Genomic DNA, 25,726 nt, shown 5'->3' with positions numbered 1-25,726 from the left:
CCTTTCCCACCCTGGTCTTCATATTTGATTTGTCACCCTTAAACCTGAGACTTCAGTTGGCCTAACACCCCTTCCAAGGCTACATTAAACAGCAAGTGCAGCCACATCTGAAAACACGGATGATGACAAAGACACTCACGTCACTCTGGTTTCTCGCTGTCTGCAAAGAGTGCAGCATCTTGGGATCGTCATTTATGCTGAGGGCTCCAATCATTTTCCCTCTGCTTTTTTCATAGTCTTTCTTGTACAACACCTGCAGTGACATTATACATGTGAGCAAGATCCCACTCATCAGGAAGCATCCCCGAGGCCCCTGCCCTGGACACTGGGTATACTCACATCACTAACGTTCCTGCTGTTGGCTTTGGCTGCCAGCAGGGGAATGGCGTCCACTTTAATGTCAAACTTCTTAGCTTTGCTCTTCTCCCAGTCATGCTTATAAACATTCTGGACAGAAATATTTTAGCAAATAAATTATAAGAACATCTAACACAAACCAATTCAGTAAAATTAAAAGCAAAACAGATAGACATTTTACATATATGGAATTTTTTCACCTATGTATATTGTATTTACCAAAGGGCAATATAACTATTGATCCATCTATCATCCAGCTTCTTCCCCTCTATCACTAAGTAACTGTAATATATGTTTTCTAATGATCTATGAACTTTCTAAAGACTCTGCTGTCCTGTTGTATAAAGGATAATATAAAATGACAACCACTTTGGAAAAGGCAGAATGTGACATTTGCTTAGGAAATATGTAAAACTCTTGGGATTATCAGAGAGATAATTAAGAGAATGTGTCTGCTCATTAGACACAGTGGAAATGTAATCTGATAGCTAAGAAGAGCCAGTTCACTTGGACCTTAAAAGCTCCACTTATGACAATCGCAGTGGTTGTTGATTTCATAACTCCTAATACAGTCTTCTGAATACTTATATAACGTTTCCTCTTTTCACACTCACGCTGACAAAGGCTTTTGTGGCTTTGGTACTTACGTCACTCAGGTTATAAGCATTGATTCTATGTTGGATAAACTGTGGAGCATCTGCAGGTACATTGCACTTGAACTTCTCACTTTCATGTTTTGCTTTGTAACTCAGCTAAAAAATAGAAGAGGTAGAAACTTCCTTGAATTTATATACAACAGTACAGATAGCTCAGGGATTATCTGGGTGGTGCAAATGGCTAAGCAGTCGACTACTAACTGAAAACCTGGTGGTTCAAACCCACCCAGAGGCATCTCAGAAAGCAGGCCTGATGATCTACTTCCAAAAAGGTCATGGTCTTCAAAACCCTATGGAACAGTTCTACTCTACACATTTGTGGTCACTAGGAGTGGGAACCAACTCGATAGCAAACAACAACCATAACAACACAGATAGCTACATCATCAGTACCCTTTTCAGAAAAAATGCCTCAAATTGATACCAGTTGCAATACCACACAGGGTCCAGCCAGTTGAAGTACCACACAGGGCCCAGATCGTACCCTCTGCTTCACCAGCTGTGGCATAACCAAGCTTTGGGTTGCCATTTAGTAAATGCTTTCACAGTGTAGATATGGGAAACACATTGTCTGATCTGAACTTCTAGGCTACACCTTGAGAGCATGACAACTCAAAAGCCCTGAAACTCTGTAATCAGAGCACTAACAAGAACAATACTAATTCTAAATAAAATAATACTACAATTAAAGAGGTATAAATTCTTATTGTATAAGATACACTAACTATTGGAATTTATTTAAAGAATTTTAAAGGCAAACTTGGCTGAAAGGAAGGGAGAGCAGGAAAGAAAGGAGACCATTGAATTCTAAAGCTAAGGAAAAAATGCACAAGATGGGGAGCTGTGTAATAAGCACCTTCAAGACAAGGTTCTTGGCATAACAGGACCAGTAAGAACGATTGGTACATAGGCACACGTACAGTACTGTACTCCTCACACCTTGCCTGGCTCAGTGTCAACTGTGTTTAGCTAGCTGTTCTTTCTTAGTGCACATAAAATTAGTATGCTAGGAAAAACTGCCTGTGAACCAATGCAAATTCTCAGTTATAGCAGGACGATTTGCATATTTTATTTTTCTATCATGAGAAGAACGTGTTACTCTAGGATTTTGCTGTGCTAGCACCTTGTTACTGTGTGCATGTGGTGCACCAGCTGGCCAGTAGTATCAGCATTCCCTGAGGATTTATTAGAAAGCCCATATCAGCTCCCACCTCAGATCTACTGGATCAGAATCTGCATTTTAACAGGGTCATCTGTGTGTATGTGAACATTTGAGAAGTACTGCTGCTCTTCCCCTCATCTTGGCATGGCTGGACCATTCCTGCCTTTGATCTTCTCTGACTACCCAATGAAAAGTACTCGTTCACTCAATCTCTAACATCACCCTGTTTTAATTCTCTATCTTCTTCCTATTTTAATTTTCTTATCATTGCCTGATATCTTTCTGGTTTCTGTGCTCTCACCCTTTGTTTAAAATCTTGTTAGTAAACCAAGAATGAGAAATGCTTGCCTTATCCAAGGGGATGCTTTCGTTGTCTTTGTTTATTCAAGTTAGCATGAAGTTTCAGTGTTCATTATTTTTGTTATGGAACAGATCCTAATGAGTAAGTAAGGTATTCCTAATAAAAATCAGTAACTTATTAAAGAAATACTTGTTATTTATTATTGTCTAACACCATTTTTCCCAAAGCTACGATTTTATCTGGCTGCTTTTTCACATCTTATTAAACAAATCTTGAAAAATAACATTTCTGGGATAGTAGATGAGCCCATGAAGAATTAAGCATTTAAAAGCTTATGTTTTAAAGAAGCAAAGCACTCTGGGTAACCTATTCTTGGATAAACCAAGGCACTTACATCACTCAGCTGTTTCGTATTGCGCTGGGCTTGCAACTGTACAGGAGAGTCAGTGACAGCCGTGAATTTGGTTTTATCTGGATGAACTTTGTAGGTATGCTGGAAAAGAAGACGTTCTTTAATGAAATTTCTTAATACATGTTTACGATCTTGTTCTTATATATACTAACATGTAAATAAGTTTTCCACTAAAGCAAATATAGCTTGTTTTGTTCTTGAAATATTGCTTCGTATGTTCTCACCTCTCTCTTTCTCTCTCCCTTTTTCTCTTCCTCATTCTCTCTGGCAATTGCCTCTAATCTCCCTGCTATCATTCAGTAAGTAGGTCAATCTTTCTGTTTCTAAAGCTCTTCACCCTATTTTGTTTTTAATCTGGGCTGAACCTTAATTCAACCCGTTCTTCTTCTCCTACCACTTCACCTCCTACTATGTCCACCTTCCCAATATGTTCCTGCCATCTCATCCTTTGAATTCCTAGAACACCAAGCTCCTTCCATCCTTAGGCTGAACTTTCTGCTGCTCTTCCCCTAGCTTAGACATGACTGGACCATTGCTGCCTTCAACCTTTATTGACCATCCAATGTAAAGTGCCCATTCATTCACTCACTTTCACATCATCCTCTTTAATTCTGCATCTTCATCCTATATTAGATTTCTTATTACTGCCTGATATCTTTCTGGCTTTCTGGCTCTCTTGCCTTGATTCTTGTCAGTCTCTGTCACTAGAATGCATGCTACACAAGAGGCAGACCTGATTGGCCTTGTGCCCTGCTGTTCTCCAGAACCAAGGACAGTACCTGGCACTGTTAGACCCTCAACGTAAATTTGTTGAAAGAACAAACCTCTGTCTTCCACAAACCTCCATACCCTCCCTTTGCCCTATATGCATAATTACATAAAATAATGAAAATAATGATTTTAAAAACATGAACTTATTTGTAACAACAGCCTTCTTCATATAATGTTTGTATTCCCTGACTCCACACAAAAACCAAAAATTTAGATTTAATAACTCCTGCTAAACACTAGATGCCAACATTTTAACTGCTGCTAAATTTGCCACTAGATGTCACAAGAATCCCAAACCCTTTCAAGAATTCAGAGCAGCTGACTTACATCTTTACACTGGTCTAGCTTCTTGATGGCTTCATATTCTTGGGTTATTGTCTGAGGGAAGTAGCATTTCCCTTTATCTTCTTCATATTCTGCTTTGTAGTTTTTCTACAAGGAGAAAGAACAAAAGCAGATCATGATTGTCATTGCTCCCAAACAATGTCACTGTAAGGCATGAACAATTGTCTTGTAACTTACATCACTATTTTGGGCGGCAACTCTCCTGCAGTGCATTTGATATGGGTCTTCAGGGCTGCCCACATAATGTCCCAAGATATCCTTTACATATGAATCCTTATATTTATTCTGAAAAAGAAAACATATGTAACCCAAATTGGCAATTATTTCCCAAGCAATAAGAAAGTCCTCAAGCCCCAGAAGTAATCATGGTAGTTGAACCTCGCCAAAGTTCTTCAGCAGAGTGTCAAGTTGATATTTAGGAGTCTCACAGTAATTCACGCTCTTTGCCTTTGTCTTCTCATAGTTCTCCTTGTATAATTTCTGTCAAAGGGAAAAGAAAATTAGGGAAAGACAGCAAAAATAAATACATCTCACAGAACAAAATGCATGTCATTTCTATCCTTTAGCCAAACGGATTTTTTTTTTTTTTAACATTTATTTCCCACAAAGCAGAAATGCTGAATGAATATGTCAGAGGCTCATATTTTGTATAATTTAGTCTTTTAAAAATCATACATTTATGTGACTTGCTGTAATATGTGTGAAACTGAATAAATTAGAGCACACCAAAGTTGCTGTCTAAAAAAGTTTTGTTTTGAAATAATTATTTCCTTTTGAACATACTTGGAGGAAAACGAAGTTTTTAATAAAAAAAAAAAAATAGTTACTCTAAAATGAGGCATAAGGTACAAGGTGGACTCTAGATACTTGGGCACTGTCCCAGAAAAGCTTTTGATGGAACACTTTTTACGTTCACCTCTGGAGGTTGGCTTTTGTCATTAATGCCCACCATTGTACCTTGTAGCAATGATACCTGAAAAGATGGCTTTCTCTACTTTATCACATCTATCACATATTTCTTCATGATCTCTTTTAATTCTCCCATGTAGCAATCCAAAAATATACTCAATAAAGAAAAAAATTATTTATAAATGATATGGCCTATTTGAGAGTATATTTGTTTTGCTAATAATTAGAAAATCTGTTTTTGTAAAGAGTTTTATTTTATTTTTAATGAGTACCTAAGACCTTTAAAATGATATCAACATTTTATTAAAATTTTTAAAAATACTTTGTTTTTAAGCTTATGTGTTATCTAACTTCTCCTACTTTATTTTTCGTTAGCCTGATTTTCTCATTTCTTGTTTTTTATCTTGTATTTTTGTAAACTGCCTTAAATCAGGTTAGAGCCTGGAATAAATTTGAACATGCTGAGATATTGAGCTCATTTCTAGGAATAACAATAAAGAAAATGACGTTGCTTGTACGTCTTTTCCCCTAACAAGCTGAGAGCATTAAGGAGATTAAGGAAACCTTTAAAATATTCACTGGAGTTCCAACATGCAGAGACGTAAATAGGAATGAGGAAGTTAGTCTTCCTTTTTCCACCCAGGCTTTCATGTTTGATTTGTCGCCCTAAACCTGAGACTTCAGTTGGCCTAACACCCCTTCCAAGGCCACATTAACAGCAAGTGCAGCCACATCTGAAAACACGGATGATGACAAAGACACTCACGTCACTCTGGTTTTTGGCCGTCTGCAAAGAGTGCAGCATCTTAGGATCATCATTAATGCTGAGGGCTCCAATCATTTTCCCTTTGCTTTTTTCATAGTCTTTCTTGTACAACACCTGCAGTGACATTACACATGTGAGCAAGATCCCACTCATCAGGAAGCATCCCTGAGGCCCCTGCCCTGGACACTGGGTATACTCACATCACTAAAGTTCCTGCTGTTGGCTTTGGCTGCCAAGAGCGGAATGGCATCCACTTTAATGTCAAATTTCTTAGCTTTACTCTTCTCCCAGTCTTCCTTATAAGCATTCTGAACAGAAAATTGTAGCAAAGGAATTAGCAAAAGTGAAATCTACGTCATCACATTTTAAAGGCTAAAGGGTAATTAAATACTTTGTCTTGGTATAAAATAGGACTCTCTGGTAGCGCAAATGGTTGTGCACTGGGCTACTAACTGAAAAGTTGGCAGTTCAAACCTACCCAAAGTCCCTTAGAAGCAAGCTTCATGATATGCTTCCAAAAGGTCACAGCTTGGAAAACCCTATGGACTGCAGTTCCACCCTGCACACATGGGGTCACCCTGAGTTAGAACTGACTCACTGACAACTACCAACAAAATATAAAATAAATATAAAAAAAAAAACCAGAAACCATTACCATCAAGTCAGCTCCAACTCCTATGGACCCTATAGGACAGAGTAGAACTGCCACATATTGTTCCAAGGCTGTAAATCTCTATGGAAGCAGACTGCCACATCTTTATCCTGCAGAGTGGCTGGTGAGGTCAAACCGCCGACCTTTCGGTTAGCAGCCAAGTGCTTAACGACTGCACCACCAGAGTTCCTTATAAAATAAATAGATCCTTTTTATTGTTTGAGAAAAAAAATTCATATTTCAGATAATTCTCCTCAAACTGAAACATCTAATTCTCTATGATCAGGCTTCTCTGTTCTCCGTTTAAGTGTCTCGTAAACTTAACTTAATTCTAATTATCTTACTAATATCTGATTTCTAATATTGAATACTCTATAGAGGTGCACAAATATTCTACAGTTAACTTACTTTTTATGGACATAAAGGCATTACTTTCCCTTGATATCCTTTTCAAAAGTCATTTCATGAATCATTCAAACCATCATTGATGCTTGATAATCTTAGTACTCATTTATAGCACTGTTAAAGAAATTGAGACCCCAAGGATAATTTGACTTTTCCATAAAATTACATTCAGAAAATGAAAGATAAGAATGGATACCCAGCCTTATGCCTTTTGAATAAATACTCTGTCTCTTATGTGTAGAAATAAGTATCATTTGAGTGAAACAAGATAAATTAAAAGCTTGGTAAAGAATAAATGAAATGAAATCGTGTCTAAAAGAGGATTTGGAAAAAAAAGATTAATTGGAGTATGGTATAAATGAACATATGGCTAAAAGTTCTAACATTAAGATTTGCAATTACTTGAAGATGATGGCATTCCGAGAGTCCATTAAAATGTACAGAGATGGTTTAATTGTATGAAGCTACTTACTTACAAGACTGATACACACATTTTATAAGGTGAATTCAAACAGTTACATTGGTCAAGACATAGGAACATGATACAAGTGTTAACATTGAAATATTATTATTATTAACTGTTATTAATATTGTAATAATTACTCAATGATACAATTAAAAATAAAAGCATTTGTTGTCAGTATATCACATGGCATAGAGGGTAAGCAACTTACATCACTCAGGTTATAAGCATTGACTTTGTGCTGAATGAAGGCAGGAGTGTCTGGGGGAATATGGCACTTGAATTTTTCATTTTCGTGTTTCGCTTTGTAATTTAGCTGACAGAAAAAAGAGAAACAGAGAGAGTAAGAGAGAGCGCCAATCAGTTTCAAAACACAGAAAATCTTGTGTATTACATTTTGTGACATATCTGAAAAAGTTGTTCAGATCAAAAGAGAGATCCAGAGCTTGGATAAGCCACTCTGCGTGATTTACATTCTCTGTGCTGGCCATTTCACAGCTGTTGTCATGTCTGTCAACATGGCAGGGCCATAATGGAATGAAGTGGCTCTTTCATAATCTTTCCCCTCCACGTATGTAACAAGTGGTCCTGTAGGTTTGGAGAGCAGCACCGCCCTTTCTTCCTTTTCATTGCCAGTGCTCACTTACTGGTTATGTGTTCCCTCAAGTACAGTATGTTTTATTAATACCTTAATTGAAGCCTTCCTTTCTGTCCAGAAATCTCCTGCAGCTACGCTTTTTTTTTAGTCCAACATAGGTTTGGAAATCATATTTAAAACTTCATATTATTTAAAAAAAAAAAACTTGTCTCAAAGACTCCATTTTCTGAAAAGCTTATTTGAGAGAGAGAAATCCTAGGTATTAAACACCTACTCTGTGCCAGGCTGTGTATCATGTACTAAGGATTCACTTCCTTTCCCAAACAGTCACAAATTATATAAGAGAAATATGAGGTATAAAGAGGTGACATCATTTGTCGAGGCTACCAGGTCATAACTGATAAAACTAGAATCTGAGTCTACTTTTACCTCCTCAAGAGCTCAGGTACATTTCAATCCATTAAGCTACATTAGTTTCCTTCATATAATTATTTTACTAGAGGTGTTATCCTCCCGAGAAGATGCAAGGTAACCAAACAGAAAAACGTTTTAGGTGATTCCAAATATGTACATGTTAAACTTGCTAAAACATATGCAACCTTTTTTTTTTTATAAGTCATTGGATTTTATGTATAGAGTTTTGAAATGTTGCCCCTCATAACTGGATTTCCTAGACATTGAGCAGAGCTTACATCACTCAGTTGTTTGGAGTTGATCTGGGCTTGCACCAAAACAGGAGAGTCAGTAACTTGGGTGAATTTTGTCTTGTCTGGGTGAACTTTGTAGGTATTCTGGAGGGGGGAGAAAAGGAATTTGGTTTAGCAATATCATCGGTCAAATCCAAGCTGGCCTATAGGCCAAGCAAGCAGAACCCTTCCCCAACTAAAAAAAAAAAAACTTAGAGTTAATACAACATTTATTTTTTTATGAACAAGAGTGCACTTTCATTGAGAGATTTTTTTTTTTTTTTTTTTTACATCTGCGTGTGAGAAACTTTTCCCATATCTTCACACTCCCCGGAGCTCTTTTTTGGGAAGATGAGCAAGATTTATTTAACTCTTGAAACTTAGGGATGCAAAAAAGGAAAAACAGTATATCTGCTACCAAATAGATTTTGCTTCTTACAATTTCCTTGCTTGTTTGTAAAAATGTCAAGATTTTAAACATATCTTGGCCACTAGAAACTACGGAGGGCGGTAACAATCGAAGTTCATGCTACAGACTTACATCTTTACACTGATCTAGTTTCTTGATTGTTTCATATTCTTGAGTTATGGTCTGGGGGAAGAAGCCTTTGCCTCTGTCCTCTTCATATTCTGCTTTGTAATTTTTCTAGGAGGAGAAGAAAGCAGACTTAAGGATGCAACCATTGTATTCACCCCTTAAAAATGGATTATTTGGAAAATCAAACGATTGAATTAGAACTTACATCACTGTTTTCAGCTGCGACTTTCATGCAATGTGTATAATACGGGTCCTCAAAGCTGCCTACATAATGTCCCAAAATATTCTTTAAGTAGGAATCTTTATATTTAGTCTAAAAGACAAAACATATTTCATTTCATTATTGACGAAATGATGGGTCTTTTCATTAGCAGGTGGAGTGAGCATGGGATTGCTTACATCGCTACTGAAGTTCTGCAGAACTGTATCCAGCTGAAATTTGGGTGTCTCACAGTAATTTATGCTCTTTGCCTTTGTCTTTTCATAGTTTTCCTTGTATAATTTCTGTCAAAGAAAGAAAAAATCCGTTAGATTCCTGTCACTCCCACACTGATTATAACACTTGTATATTCCAACATTAAACAAAAGAAGAAGAAAAAAGATTACCTGCCAACTGTCTTAAAAACTGACAATCAAACATTGGGGTGTCACAAATTATCAGCCTTTTCCATTAGCTACTCTTCTTGTAAAGTCTAAGTTTTTAATATTCTCCAAAAAATTTACAAAGCCAACATGCTGTCTTTGAGCAGGCTGTGGTTGCAGATATCACATGTAGTTCTGAATTACTGCCTTCTCCACCTCACAGCTCATGCCCTCTGCCCACAATGACGATGCACAACTAATGGGAAGGTTTTGAGCAACAGCAAGTATTTTTTTGTTTTAAACAAACATTCATAAAAGTTTAGTGTATGTTGAGAAATACCCACTCTCTCTTCTTCCTCTTTCCAAGGAAGAATCTCTTCTTATACAACCAGCCAATTAGCCTTAAAAATAAAGTACACACGAGAACTCAAACTATGAATCTACTAACTATTCCTCTCTGCTGGGATTTACCTTTAGCTCTAATGATAATTATAAAAAATAAGTTTTTTAGATTTGCTTTATATTTCTGTATGCAGTCAATTTTTGTGACTATTCCTGTGTCCTTGAAAAGAATGGACTTTGCACAGCTACTGACTATAGGGTTTTATATATGCTCATTGGAAACCCGGGTGGCTTAGTGGTTAAGAGCTACAGCTGCTAACCAAAGGTTGGCAGTTTGAGTCCACCAGGCACTCCTTGGAAACTGTATGCAGCAGTTCTACTCTGTCCTATAGGGTCTCTGTGAGTTGGAATCAACTCAACGGCAATGGATTTGGTTTTTTTCCCAATATGTTCGTTAGACCGAGCTTTGATGTTCCAGTGTTTGGTGGGGGCCATCCCGTTGGTCAGTCAGTGACTGAGAGGTATTTCAAAATCTACTCCCGTGTCTATTTTCCCTGTCCTTTCATTGTTCTTTACTTTGAGGCTGTTTTATTAGTTTCAATTTCAAATTTTAATCATTGGTTTTAAATGCACAACGGATCATTGTTACTTTTTTGTGTTGGTTTTGAAAATGTAAGCAGTGTTACTTGTCTTAATGTTTTTCTATTCCTGTCTTTACCAAGAAAATGGATTTCAACCCAGGCTTTTATATGTCTCACTTAGGAGGCAGGTGAATGTCTTGCATTGATTTCCCAGCAGAGCTATCTGGACAGATCCATTTAAATCCTCTCATCAGTCACTTAACCCACCCCATTCCCCAATCACATGCACATATTTCTAGGTTGCTGACTTAATTCAAGGGACAAAGAAAAGATAATTAACCCACACAGCTACATATAATCCTAAAGTGTTGGGAAAGTGTAATTTTATACTGACCTAGGGTTTTTTTTAACCATTAGGGAAAAACTCAACTGATCACATATTTAGTTTCCTAAAGACTATCTCCTAAAGAGACTGAATATGTGATCAGTTGAGTTTTTCCCTTGTGGTTAGGTGACTACAGTGCATTAAGCGTTCCCAATATTTCAGTATTTTCCAGTATTGAATATGTGATCAGTTGACTATGTATATACTGCCAAAGTTGTCTTAGACTGTTGTTTTTTAATGGCAAGCCCAATTCTCATTTAGCTAATCTATTTTAAATCTAATTGCTTAAATAGGCTCTTAACAATTCCGTAATAGAAATTTCTGTGAAGGCTTGGGGAGCCATCTTTTAAGCACTGTTGTGTACAAAAGATGAGTTCTGGAGCCAGGCTCTGAGTAGAAAATGGCGGAGGTGGGGAGAGAAGTTGCAAAACACAGGACATTGTCCTTCTCCTGGCAGCAGGCCTGGAGAACACATAACAGGAAGCTAAAGCAGCTTCATCTCTCTCTCTCTCCCTCCCTCCCCCCCTCCCTCCCCTCCTTGCCTTTCAATCAGAGGTGTAGGTACCTGGAGCCTATAAGCAAATGAGGATTTCCCTGTTCTTTGAATTAAAAAAAAAAAGAAAGTTTTTTTTTTTTTATTTGAATCAAAGGCCTGAGAAAATTGAGACACATTATACACAGAGATGTTAATTCTTTCCTGTGATTAGATCCTCCCAGTGAAAATGCTACACCATTACCTTAAAGTATTTGCAAAGTTATAGATGCATTTCATCATTTTAGAAGGAGAAAAATTTCATCTCTTTTGCCACTGAGGTTTAAAAAACACTTTTTGACAAGAATATACTTACATCACTTAGGGCATTTCCTGCCTCCTTCAACTGCCTGAGCAGTGGGTTCTCTGTAGCAGGAAGTACATTGTAATCCGCTTTTGCTTTATTCTTTTCATAGTCTTCTTTGTACTTTACCTGGAGGAGTGAAATAAAGTGATAAAGTGACTCTGTGGGTTATTTTTGCCCTCATATCTATGACGGATATTATGACATAGTTCCACAAATTAGTTTTCTCTTCAGAAAAATGGCAGCTTGACATTTCATAAACAAAATACTTAAAGTAACTGATAACAGCAGCAGAGAAACTGTAAACATTTCTAGGATACCTTTTCTTCCCATTCATTCAAAAATATCCGTAGGGTGTCAGTTATGTCCCTGGCTCTGGAACAGCTACAAGAAAGAATAACACGTGGTCCCTGCCCTCATGCAGACAGTGATTTATAAAGAGTGAGAGAAAAAGAGACAGAGAGAGATACACAAATAATGCAACACACCATGTTCTGGATACCTGCTACTACAGAATCCTCACCTAGCTCTTAATATCCAGCTGCCTATTGGGCAAACCTTTTTTAAGAAAGGAAGTTAGAAGCATCACCATCTTAACTCTTAATGCCTCTCCTGTGACCATGTGTGTGAGCACGTGCATATTTAACGTGCAGGCCAGAGGAGGAGGAAGAAGCCAGGGGTGGGATGTATGGTGACAACCCTCATCTTTTCCATCTGCCGCACCCCCACCTTGAATTCCAGCTATGGCAGAAGTAGTGGGGGGGGGGTCCAAAAGCTCCTGCCTGGAGTGTGTCCACAAAGGATAGAACAAGAAATTGATACTGGTTCTGACCATACCCCCCAACGTAAGTCATTTATTCGGGCAATATAACCCTAAAATATAGACAAGTTCAAGGAATCCTAGATCATTCACCAACATTTAAGAACCTCAGAAAACAAAGCTGATAAACTTCATATCCAGAGGCAGGAAATAGGAAAGAAAAATGCAGATACACCACCCCTACAGTCTACACAAAGAATTCATGGGACATTAAAAAAAAAAAAAAAATTTTTTTTTTTTCCATAGGAATGGAAGACCTAGATCACCTTGCCACCTTATGGAATTATATATTTTCTTGAAAAAATAGAAACAACCTGAAAAGAAACTCCACAAACCTGACTATCTCCCAACCTGCATTTGAGTTATCTGCCTTCTCTCCTGTTGTGTGGATGAACTGTCAGGGCTTGTGGCTAAGCCAACCATTTCTCTTCCGCACCAGAACTCTTCCTCTTTTGCCATTCCATGACTCCAGCCATTCTTCCTCCATCCTACATTATCAATGTTTCCCTCAATAGTAGCATTTTCCCAACAACGTAGCATAGTGTTTTTGTCTGCTATCTTTAAAAATCCCCTCTTTACATATTTATCCATCAGCTACTGCTCCATTTTCTTCTTGCCTTTACAGAATCTTTGACAGTTGAATATACCTGCAGCCTTCAATTTCTGTCTTCTCAAAGACCACAGCCTTCAGTACGGATTACACCTCAACATAAGGAAAACAAAAATCCTCACAACTAAACCAATAAGCAACATCATGATAAATGGAGAAAAGATTGAAGTTGCCAGGAATTTCATTTTACTTGCATTTACAATCAACACCCATGGAAGCATTAGTTAAGAAATCAAACATTGCATTGTGTTGGGCAAATCTGCTGCAAAAGACCTCTTTAAAGTGTTAAAAAGCAAAGATGTCACTTTAAGGACTAAGGTGTGCCTGAGCCAAGCCATGGTGTTTTCGGTCACCTCATACACACAAGAGAGCTGGACAATGAATAAGGAAGACCTAAGAAGAATTAATGCCATTGAATTATGGCATTGGTAAAGAATATCAAATATACCGTGGACTGCCAGAACAAATCTGCCTTGAAAAAATACAGCCAGAATGCTCATTAGAAACGAGAATGGCAAGACTTTGTCTCAGATACTTTGGACATGTTATCAGTAGGGACCCGTCCCTGCAGAAGGACATCATGCCTGGTAGGGCAGAGGGTCAGCGAAAAAGAGGAAGACCCTCTACGAGAGGGATTGACACAGTGGCTGCAACAATGGGCTCAAGCATAACAATAATTGTGAGGATGGTGCAGGACCGGGCAGTGTTTCATTCTGTTGTACATAGGGTCACCATGAGTCGGAACCGACTCAAGGTCACCTAACAAGAACAACAGCTTCCATGAAACCCAAATGCCTAGGATCCACTGGTCTCAACCCTGACAGTTCTCTCAAAGCTCCCATTATCTTTCATTATACACAAGATCAAGAGTTAAAAGAAATTCACCCACCCTAAAACCACCAAGATAAACAGGATAATTGTCCCCATACCTTGCTGGCTGCTATCCCAGCTTGTTTATTGACTTTGTACTCTGGAGTTTCAGTCTGCATGAAGTAGATTTGGTCTTTTGTGTTCTCAAAGTCTTCCTGGTATTTCCTCTGTAAGACATGAAACATACTGAAGAACTGCTGGGGTAACAAACTGCGTAAGGGTTTTACATGGGAGGGCAAGGGGCATTTGGAGAAATTCAAAGCCATGCTCCCCTTGACTTAGGCAGGTCAGTTTTCAAAGAGAGAAATATGGTGCCATCACATAAATGATTGGCAACTTAACAGCGATTTGGAACAATTAGAATAGGCTGAAAGACAGATGGCAAGAAAGAGTTCTTGAAGGCCAGGAGCAGAGAACTCAAGAGAGCAGAAACTAGACTTATGTTTTCCAGTGAGGAGAGCCTAGGAAGAAACTAAATTAATTGGCTTCATAAATGTACAGTTTTGGTTCCCTAGGCGAAGAATAAATTAAAAGGGAACCCTTTAACCTGCACTAACTTTGATACCTAAACTATAAGAGGATCTCACCATATTGTTTCTGTGAAAACAGAGGCAGAAATAATGGAGCTTGGTTAAAATAATATTTCTCAAAAGGAAGGAGAGATTGTGGAATTTCTTTCTTAGAAACTCTTTACCAGGACTTGTCCCCAAGAAGAGGGGTCCAGCCTCAAATGTTCTGTCACCACGTTGGGGGTACAACAGGGGACTAGAAGCCATAGGAGGAAAGGGTACACCCAAGGACATGCAGCCATTCTTTCCTACTTACTGTGCTGATGTTCTCAGCATTCATTCTGGCAGTTGCAACTTCAAAGCAAGGTGTCTCACTCCATTTGCCTTTGATTTTATTTTCATAGTCTTCCTTGTATTTTTGCTAAGAAAAAAGAAAAACTCAAGAATTGACTAATAAATCAGCCAAGTAAATGGTAATAGCTTTTTAAAATATCTTTACTGGGCCTTTCTTAAGTCCTTAATGTTGTTGTTGTTAGGTGCCGTTGAGTTGGTTTTCGGCTCATAGCGAACGCACGTGACAGAGTAAAATTACCACAGGGTTTTCTAGGCTGTAATCTTTATGCGACCAGATCAACAGGTCTTTTTTCTGCAGAACTGCTGGCTGGGTTCAAACCACCAACTTTTCAGTTAGCAGGTAAGTGCTTAACCATTGGTTCCTTCTAAGTCCTTAATAACCCCCCCCAAAAAAAGTTGCCATCAAGTCAATTCCGACTCATAGCTCATAGCGACCCTAAAGGACACAGTAGAACTATCCCATAGGTAGTTTCCAAGGAGCAGCTGGTGGATTCAAACTGCCAACCTTTTGATTAGCAGCTGAACTCTTAACACTCAAATCTTCCAGTGTAGTGTCAATTCACTCAACAAGAAAGTTGGGTGAGAGGAGATAGAGAGAAGAGGGAGAAATAGGTACTAATTCCCCTTCCAGTGCTGAGTTTGGAACTTAGTTCTATCATAACTTGAAGATGTTCCCTGGTGTTTGAGGAAAGAGACAGTCAGAAACTATCCTTCATTTTTATTTCAGAGTTATTATAAAATTTATCAACCTCAGATTTACATGAGAATTGAGCTTCGTCATTAATTTTTAAGCTTTCCTAAAACTCCTAGTTATCCAGAAAACAACCACTATAACAAAACTTGGCTTGCAGGCTGATGAATAAGACCTCTTAGTTTAGACCTAGAGAAATTTTAATGAGAACTGGAAATTAATTAAAAAACTGAACCACTGTCCTCTATTTCACCCCCCACCCCTCCTCACCCAATTCCCAGGCTTTGAGCTCCTTGAAAAGAGTATTTACGCTTTATTCTTTTTCATGCCCTCAGAATCTGATACAAAATGCAACATGCAGAAGTAACGTGATAACTGTTTGTTCAACTACATTAAACTGAACTGGTTGTGAACTACCTTGGCCTAAGCTTTCTTGGGGCAGAATTAACCTAGCCAACCCCAAACCTGGACCCATGAGCCAGAGTCAGAGTCAGAGCTGGGTTAGAACCATTTCTTCTCCTTGGCTCACAGAAATGTGTTGACAGACATACCCACACCCACACTTTCACCACACCCTTCAAGGAAAAAAGAAGTAGTGTGTATATCTTAAAAAAAAAAAAAAAAAACTGGTACTAAGGATTTTACCTGTGAGTGCTTAGAGCCAGTGAGCTTGAGTTCAAGGAAGCCCAGCCCCCTTCCAAATTCCCTCTATTCTTTCTTCTCGAAGGGTTAATATATTAAATAATAGCCAAATTGTTTTCATAGCCTTTAATTTTGGAACACTGGTCCTGGGTTCAAATGCCTGGGTCTAAGTTTTGACTCCATCGTTAGCAAAGATATGAGCTAGCCTCTCCAAGCCTTGGTTTTCTCAACCACAAGTTCTAATAACAATACTTACTCAGAGGAGTGTTGAGAAGATGAAATAAGACCCTACTCTGAAGAGTCCTTTGTGAACTCTAAACTGCTAAACAAATGTAGGATATAATTGTAATAATAACTATTATTATTACTATTATGATCATACCAGAGACAAAGAAATTCTGGAGAAAAGAAAATGGTATGCATGTTTGCATGTGTGACAGTTCTTCATTTGAAATCTTTACTGAGATAAGATTTGCATTACACTGCTAATTAATTATCTCTTTTGAAGCTTGAAAGAACTCAAGTTAATAAAATTGATTTTTGGATTTGCCAAGACCGCTTGTATAAGTGCGTCTAATCTTTTCGGGGTAATGTTGTTTTTGTTGGGTGTCGTCAAGTCAATTATGGCTTATAGCTACCCCATGTGACAGAGTAGAACTGCCCTATAGGGTTTCCTAAGCTGTAATCTTTACAGAAGCAGATCGCCAAGCGTTTCTCCTGCGGAGCTGCTGGGTGGGTTCAAACCACCAACTTTTCAGTTTTTTTTAGTCAAGTGTTTAACCTTCGCACCACCAGTGCTCCTTTTGAGGGTACTAACCAAAACCAGTTGCAGTTGAATTGATTCCAACTCATAGCGACCCGTATAGGATAGAGTAGAACTGCCCCATACGGTTTCCAAGGAGTGGCTACTTGTCATTGACCTGATGTGATTTCCCCTGTTAAATGAACAAACACAAAATCCTAGTTAAAGTTAAATGATACTTTTCTCCAGGTTTCCACTGATAGATTCCAAATGGGGCATAGTTGAAGAATCAGGTGGTGGTAGGGCATTGGGTGTTAGACCCTGGTATGGCTAACTGATCTCCATGTACCACACAAAGATTCAGGCCTTGCTGCCCAGTCACTCAGAGTGACCTCTTGGCCGGCAGAAAGGGTCACGTCTGAACGTATACCTCTGCATACCTGTCCCTCCCTCTCATTCCATCTCGTGGGCCTTTGTCTTTACAATTTCTCTCCTACCTGCAAATGTAGGTGGTATTCTGAAGTTCATCAGGAGCTAACAAGCTCCAGTCTCCTCTTGTGTAGTGACAGTCTTCCTAGGCTTGGGAGTACTCAGGAGTGTGTTATGAGAGAGCCACCCCCACCCTGACCCATTTTGACTGCCCAGCAGGAGGAAATACCAAGCCTTTGTTCATGGGGGGGAGGGTATTAAAAGGGGGAGGAGGACTTTGGATGACAGGGCTGGGTGGTCTTATACTCTTGTTTTGCTTCTTGCTTTAATATCTTTTTAAAAATCATACATCTATCTCTCACTGTGAGAATTAATCTTCTACTCAATTTTGCTTAACAAATATACACACGCATTTCCTATTTCCCTATAATAGCCCAACTTTTGGACCTCAATAAGACCATTTGCTGCTTTTTCAACTTTAGTTATACTATAAATTTGTCTGTATCTTATTCTTGGGATGTGTCAGGCTCAACTGTCCCTTCCCAATTTAAGAGATTTCCTCCTATGACTATAGAATGCAGAGGGAAGGGTAGTATCCCAACATATGTGTTCTGTTTATAAATAAACATACCAAAATATTATAGACTAGGAGATCTTGACTTGGGGCTCATGCCCATCAAGAACCTCTGAATTTGTGCTTATGTCATTTTATCACTTTCTCAGATTTTTAAGGGATCTGCTACTCCAAAATAGGACCCTCGTGGCTCAGTGGTTAAGTGTTCAACTGCTAATCAAAAAATCGGCAGCTCAAATCCTAAATCAGTTTAACTTTCTCCAGGATTTTGTGTTTGTTGATTTGCAGAGGAAATCACATCAGGTCAATGACAAGCACTAGAAAACCTTCTGTGGCAAGAAGGTGACCACATGCCAATCGATGTAGTAAGATTGCTTCCCTGAAACATAGTCTCTCCTCCCCAGAAGTCAGCCAAGGGTACTTCCATTGGGCCACAAATTAGGAACCCTAGTGCCCTCCTTAGACATATAACTTCATTTTCTACTTTTCACATCTGCACCTGTGGTTTTGATATGGTTATCAGATGGAAAGAAATTCAAGGCCAGTTATTTAATCTGTTTTGTGAGTAGCTAAACACTGGAGCTCCTGAAGTCTCCATTCATAGAGAAATTAACCTCTCCAGAGGTGGTGAAACAGGTCCCAAATGGTATTTTCATTGGACATAGTGGGTTCAGGGCTACATTCTTTACTCAATCAAATCTCTTATTGGTGAAATCAATGGGAATTTTCCTATTTCTATATGATAGAAGAGTTTCCATGGTTTCATAAGATCAGAGCATGGCCTCTTCATGCCGTGTAACAAGCTGTCACTGAAGAAAAATTTTTTACCATTCTAGATCCCAGATGAATATAAATGGGGGATTCCAACCTGAAATCTTACATTTTTCCTACCTGTGAACATGGAAGGGAGCAGAGAGGCTGGTACAGAGAAACGAAAGGAACTTCCTGGTGTTGCATTCAGAATTACACTTTCAGATGGTGGTTAGTGTTCATAGTTTCCTCACCTTGAATTCTTGCTTACACTGAACTCCGTCAGCCTATTCTTCTATGCTTGAGTTACATAATGCAGCTGAGCCAGAAGGAAGTGCTGGCAGGTAGCTGATAGCTTTGTCAAAGACTAAGATGAGAGAATTAATTCTGATAGGTAGAGTACAGAAGGCTAGTAAACTAACACTAATATAATAATTGCAGTAAGTGACTATTACCATTTGAACTGAAGGATGTAAGACCAAGGGATGGATCTGATAAGGAAATGCTAAGAATTTAAATACATGAGAGTGAGTAGATAAAGGGGATTTTACCTATTTTGGAGAGAAAGAGTAGATAGTAATACTGAAACATGGGTCAAAGAAGCTTGATAGTGGGGAAGACTTAAAGAGAAAAGAAGAGATAAGTCACCCCTCACAGTCCCGTGCCTCTCTTGTTGGACAAATTGTGTCCCCTCAAAATATGTGTTGGAATCCTAACCCCTATACCTGTGGATATAATCCTGTTTGGAAGCAGAATTTTGTTATGTTAATATTAATGTGGGGTGTGTCTTAAACCTAATCATTTCTGAGTTATAAGAGGCAGCACAGACACAGAGACAAGAAGGACAAAGGGGGGGAAGACAGATGCCACGTGAAGATTACTAAGGAAATGAGGAATGCCAGGGCTACAGAAGCTGAGACAAGGATCTTCACCCAGAGAGGACAGAAAGAAAATCTTCCCCTGTATTCATTGCCCTGAATTCAGACTTCTAGTCTCCTAAGCTGTACAAAAAAATTTCTGTTCTTTAAATCCACCCATTTGTAGTATTTCTCTTACAGCAGCACTAGGAAACTAAAACAGATGGTTTGTTGTTGGATGGACTGCAAGTAATAACAAGCATTTCTTCCCAAGATGACTATTGTTTTGGATGCACAACAGACGTTAAGAGATTGGAAACCTGAGTGTCTTAGGCTTGGTTCTCTAGAGAAGTAAAACCAGTGAAGCGTGTGTATGTGTGTATATATATATACATAGAGAGAGAGAGAGACAGAGAAAGAGAGAGAGATTTATCTCAAAGAAATGGTTCATGCAGTTGTAGAAGCTGGCAAGTTCCAAATCTGTGGGTCAGGCGTCAGGCTAGAGGCTTCTCCTGATTCACACAGCTGTAGGGGCTGATGAATCCAAGATTGGCAGGTAGATGGGAGGTGGCTGGCTCACAGACTGTGGAGGCTGACAAATCAAATTCAGCAGGTAAGACAGCAGGCGCTGAATCACAAAATGTGGAGATTGATGAATTCCAAGGTCAGTAGGCAACTGGCTCAGTTCCCAAGACCGGAGTTCAGATGTTAACAAGCCAGATGCAGGATCCAGAGCAAGAGAGTGAGCTTTGCCAGAACTTCCATATATACATGGGATGCAGGCCACATCCCTGAAGAAACTCTCCTTACAATTGATTGGCTGATCACATCAGATGACATCATGGAGGATGACTACATCATTACATAACTGCCAAACTACATCATTACATAACTGCCAAACCACTGAGAATCATGGCCCAGGTATGTTGACACACAACCTTAACAATCCATTCCTTATCAACCAGACACCTGTACATATCTCTTTAAACCATAATCAGTCTCTAAATAAAGACAATTACAAAGTCATATTTGTGCCTAATATGATTCAACCAACATGTGCACAACCAAAAATGCACTAACCCTGTTTACATCTTATACTGTATAAGTGAAGAAAACAAAATATTTGATGCATACATACAAGGAAGAAATACTCATAACAATTACAGCTCTCTTTTCTGGAACTGGTCCTGTGGTCATAACTGGTATTTACAGCTATCTTCTTCCACCACCCATTCCATAGTCCCTTTACCCTCAGCAAGCACCTCAGCTGGTCGTGGTTCTTTGCCTGGCGGGGTGACTCAAACCCTCATTCCTGAAGGGTCTGGGCAATTAGTAGTCATGTCGGAATTGGGTAGTTTTCCATTGACTTTAATCACAGGCCATAGAAGTACTAAGAAACACCCTAAAGGATCTCCTATATTCCAGACATACTCTTTTTTTTTAACCTCATTATGCAACATCAATCCAGTTTCCCCTTGGTACCAAAACCCACGGCTGTCGAGTCGATTCCGACTCATAGCAACCCTATAGGAAAGAGTAGAACTGCCCCACAGAGTCTCCAAGGAGCACTTGGCAGATTCAAATTGCCGACCTTTTGGTTAACAGCTGTAGCACTTAACCACTATGCCACCACAGTTTCCTTCCACTTGGTAGTCAGGGTCTATCACACCAGCCAATATGGTAACTCCCTTCTTTGTTGATCCAGAGGCTTGAGTAGCCCAAAGTGTCCAGGTAGCATTCTTACCTTCCAGTTCAATTAAATCCGTGCTGTGTCACCAGGTGGGAGCATTCCTCCCTTTGAAACTAAGACCACTAGACCCACAGAGCATAGGGTCGAGGGGACAAGAAGTAAAAATTTTGCAAGTGGGTCACTAGGCATAATAGTGAGTGGTGCCACTCCCATCTCCATGCCTTGATTCCTGGAATTGTGAATCCTGATATGGGAGAAACAGCATGATATATTGGATGCTGGCTTAGAGCATATACAGCCTCCTGGAGAACCTTGCCCCAGCCCTGCAAGGTATTACCACCTAACTGATGCCATAATTGGGCCTTTAGAAAGCCATTCCATCATTCTATCAAGCCAGCTGCTTCAGGATGATGGGAAACACGGTAAGACCGGTGATTTCCATGAGCATGGGTCCATTACCATACTTCATTTGCAGTGAAGAGAGTCCCTTGATCTGAGGCGATGCTGTATGGAATACCATGACGGTGGATAAGGCATTCTATAAGTCCACAAATGGTAGTTTTGGCAGAGGCATTGCTTGCAGGGAAGGCAAATTCATATCCAGAATAAGTGTCTATCTGAGTAAGAATGAAATAATCCCCTTTCTATGATGGAAGCAGTCCAATGTAATCAGTCTCTCACCAGGTTCCTGGAGGATCACCTTTAAGAATGGTGCCATATTGGGGACTCAGTGTTGGTCTCTGCTGCTGGCAGATGGGGGCACTAAGCATTAGCTGTAGCCAAGTCAACCTTGGTGAGTCAAAGTCCATGTTGCTAAGCCCATGCATAACCCCCCCCCTGCTACCATGGCCACTTTGTTCATGAGACCACCGGGCAATGACAAGAGTGGTTGGGGAAAGAAGATGACAGATTTCCACAGAATGCACCATCCCATCCACTTGACTGTAAAATCCTCCTCTGCTGAGGTCACTCTTTAGAGAGCATCCACATAAGACACAAGTATTTTTACTTCTTTGACCCATTCAGAGAGGTCTACCCACATACCTTTTCCCCATATCTCCTTGTCACCAATTTTCCAATCATGGTCCTTCCAAATCCCTAACCATCCAGCCAAACCGTTGGCCAAAGCCCTTGAATCAGTATGCAGTCACACATATGGCCATTTCTCCTTCCAAGCAAAGTGAATAACCAAGTGCACTGCTCGAAGTTCTGCCCACTGGGGGGATTTTTCTTCACCACTGTCCTTCATAGAGATCCCAGAAATGGCTTACAGTGCTGCCACTGTCCAGTTTCAAGTGGAGCCTGCATATCATGCAGAACCATCTGCAAATCAGGCACGAGGTTTCCCTTCCTCACTCAACTGATCATAAGGAACTCCCCATAAGGCCACAGGTGCAGGCTGGGAGAGGGCAAGTAATGTGACAGGAATGGAGACCATGGGCATTTGGGCCACTTCCTCATGCAACTTACTTATGCTTTCAGGTCCTGCTCAAACCCAATCTCATATATACCACTTCCATTTAATGATGGAGTGCTGCTGTTAACGCCCAACTTTATGCTCTGTGGGTCAGACACACCCAGTTCATGACTGGCAGCTGCATAGTGATTTGGTGGCCCATGATCAAACGTTCAGTCTCTATGAAGGCCCAGTAACAAGCCCAAAGCTGTTTCCCAAAGGACAGTAGTTATCTGCAGAGGATGGCAGGGCTTTACTAAAAAATCCTAAGGGTCTGCACTGTGATTCACGAATAGGGGCCTGCCAAAGGCTCCAAACAACATTTCCATCTGCCACTGACACTTCAAGCACCATTGAATCAGCCGCATCATATGGCCCAAGTGACAGAGTGGCTTGCATGGCAGGCTGAACCTGTTCCAGAGACTTCCCTTGTTCTGGGGCCCACTTAAAACTAGCAGCTTTTGGAGTCACTTGATAAATAGACTTGAGTAGCACACCAAAATGAGGGATATGTTGCATCCAAAATCCAAACAGGTTGGCCTGGTATTGTTCCTCCTTTTTAGTTGTAGGGGGGCCAGATGTAACACTTCATCCTTCACTTTAAAAGGAACACCTCAACATGCCCCACACCACTGGACTCCTAGAAATTTCTCTGAGATGGAAGGCACTTGAATTTTTGTGAGATTAATTTCCCACCCTCTAGCCCGCAAATAGAATTGACTCGACAGCACTGGGTACTGGAAGCCCGCAAATGATTTACCAATAAATCTAGAGTCATTGACACTTCTTCTTTACTAGGGCCAATGAACACTATGTCATCGATGTAATGGGCCAGTATGAGGTCTTCTGCAAGGGAAAGACGATCAAAGTCCCTGCAGACTAAATTATGACGTAGGACTGGAGAGTTGATATTCCCCTGAGGTGGGAAAGTGAAGGTGTATTTCTGGCCTTGCCAGCTGAAGGCAAACTGCTTCTGGTGTTCTTTTGAAACCAGAATAGAAGAAAAAAGGCATTGGCTAGGTCAATAGCTGCATACCAGGTACCAGGAGGTACATTCATTTGCTCAAGCAATGGAACCACATCTGTAACAACGGCTGCAATTGGAGCCACCACCTGGTTAAGTTTATGATAATCCACTGTTATTATTCTCCAAGATCCAACTACTTTTTGTACAAGCCAAATAGGTGAATTGAATGGGGATGTGGTGGGAATTATCACCCCTGCATTCTTCAAGTCCTTGATGGTGGGAGTAATCTCTGCAATTCCTCCAGGAATGTAGTATTGCTTTTGGTTTACTGTTTTCCTATGTGGGGGCAGTTCTAATGGCTTCCACTTGACTTTTCCTACCATAATAGCCCTTAATCCGCTTGTAAGGGATCCAGTGTGGGGGTTCTGCCAGTTGTTAAGTATATCTATTCCAATTATACATTCTGGAACTGGGGGAATCACTGCAGGATGGGTTCGGGGACCCACTGGACCTACTGCAAGACAAACCTGAGGTAAGTCTCCATTACTAAACTGACCTCTATACACTCCCCATTCTGACTGTGGGCCACAGTGATGTTTTGGGTCTTCTGGAATTAGTGTCAGTTTAGAGCCAGTATCCAGTAATCCCCAAAAAGTCTGATTATTTCCTTTTCCCCAATGAATGGTCACACTTGTAAACAGATACCTTGGGGGAAGGCTGGGATAAAGATTAGTGGTATAAATTTTTGGCAGTGTAGTTAGGTCCTTCCTCAAGGGGACCTAGACTCCCCTCTATTGAAGAGGTTGTGGGCCTGTAAACTGGCTCAAGTCTGGGAATTGAGTGAGGAGCCGTGACTCTCTATTCTGGTGATTTTAGTTAGGCTGCCATTCACTTGACCCAGAATTTTTCTGCTTGCACAGATCAAGCAAATATTTAGCAGAATTCCTAGGGACACCATGACTAAGTAGCCAATGCCATAAGTTCATACGAGTCAGAATATTCTGATTACTGCTTTGACTCTGCTGTACATTATAGTAACCACACACACCTTTTCTTTGTCAATTAAGTGCCGCCACTTGCCCCTACCATCACAGGGTCCCTTCAGCCCCATTGTAGTTAGGACTCTTAATTCAGTTAAGGCAGTTCTACTGTCAAATCTGACTTACATTAAACAGCATCACAGCAGTTTCAAAGGATGCTGGGGCTCCCTTCACAAATTTGTTCCTCACTATTGTGGTACAAAGTGTGTCCTCTGGGCAATCTGTGTTTGGGTCTGTGGGTCTAACCTGATAAATCCACTCTAACATGCCAATTTTCCTAAGCTTTTGAATACCTTCTTCTACAGTATATCAAGGCAGGTCTGGTACTTAAACTTGATTTAACGTGGGCCACTGTGTATTCCATGCTTCATCAAACCAACCAAATAAACTATTAGGTCCTTTCCTAAACTCTCGAGCTGAAACATCAAATGAAAACTCTGTGCTTAGTGGGCCCATATCAATAAACTCATATTGATCCAACTTTATGTTCCTTGCACCATTATCCCACAACCTTAATAGCCATTTCAATACATATTCCTCAGCTTTCAATTTGTACATATTAGAAAAGTCAAGCAGTTCCTTTGGAGTGTAGCATACCTCCTCCTGCATCACACTTTGTACTTCACCTTTTGGGGCTTGCTGGTCCTTAAGACTATATAGGTCTGTAAGCAAAAAATGGATGGTGGGGGTGAATCCTGGGGACATTCAGCAGTGTCTTATAAGGCATCTACCTCAGGCGATTCCCCAGGCAATGCCAATCACTGCCTCAGGCAAATCTCAGACAAAGCCTCTTCAGAGACAGCTGGGTTTATCTCATCAGATGGGGGTGAAACGGATAATGATTTTACTGGGGAGGGTGTCTTAGCAGACAAATACAGAGTAATCTCTTCAGATGGAAGTAAGAGGGCTGGTTCTGTTGGCAGGAGTGATTCAGTGGAATTTAGGGGCTTAGTGTCCTCAGCTCCCTGATTATTTGCC

The 25,726-nt window shown here is 39.9% G+C and overlaps 1 protein-coding gene across 28 annotated transcripts in view; it reads right to left on the bottom strand.

Moving 5' to 3' along the window:
* NEB (nebulin) overlaps positions 1-9,866 on the bottom strand; it is a 216,183-nt gene extending 206,317 nt beyond the window's left edge. For 18 of the 28 annotated variants that reach the window (XR_010322314.1, XM_064287138.1, XM_064287143.1 and 15 more), the window contains exons 1-15: positions 9,628-9,866; positions 9,421-9,525; positions 9,227-9,334; positions 9,025-9,129; positions 8,490-8,588; positions 7,411-7,515; positions 5,880-5,987; positions 5,680-5,793; positions 4,383-4,484; positions 4,182-4,289; positions 3,987-4,091; positions 2,871-2,969; positions 1,005-1,109; positions 340-447; positions 140-253 (exon numbers count right to left, since the gene is read on the bottom strand). Coding sequence is in view for 26 of the 28 variants with exons in the window: in XM_064287138.1 (XP_064143208.1) it covers positions 140-253; positions 340-447; positions 1,005-1,109; positions 2,871-2,969; positions 3,987-4,091; positions 4,182-4,289; positions 4,383-4,484; positions 5,680-5,793; positions 5,880-5,987; positions 7,411-7,515; positions 8,490-8,588; positions 9,025-9,129; positions 9,227-9,253 (1,299 nt within the window). In the remaining 2 variants the exon portion in view is untranslated. The remainder of the gene's footprint in view (positions 1-139; positions 254-339; positions 448-1,004; positions 1,110-2,870; positions 2,970-3,986; positions 4,092-4,181; positions 4,290-4,382; positions 4,485-5,679; positions 5,794-5,879; positions 5,988-7,410; positions 7,516-8,489; positions 8,589-9,024; positions 9,130-9,226; positions 9,335-9,420; positions 9,526-9,627) is intronic. The other 10 variants (XR_010322315.1, XM_064287156.1, XM_064287155.1 and 7 more) reach the window with 1 other exon arrangement.
* Positions 9,867-25,726: the final 15,860 nt, after the last annotated feature.

This window comes from Loxodonta africana, chromosome 6 (genome assembly GCF_030014295.1).
Source record: "Loxodonta africana isolate mLoxAfr1 chromosome 6, mLoxAfr1.hap2, whole genome shotgun sequence".
Taxonomy (NCBI): Eukaryota; Metazoa; Chordata; class Mammalia; order Proboscidea; family Elephantidae; genus Loxodonta; species Loxodonta africana.
This window is presented reverse-complemented; position numbering and strand designations above follow the sequence as displayed.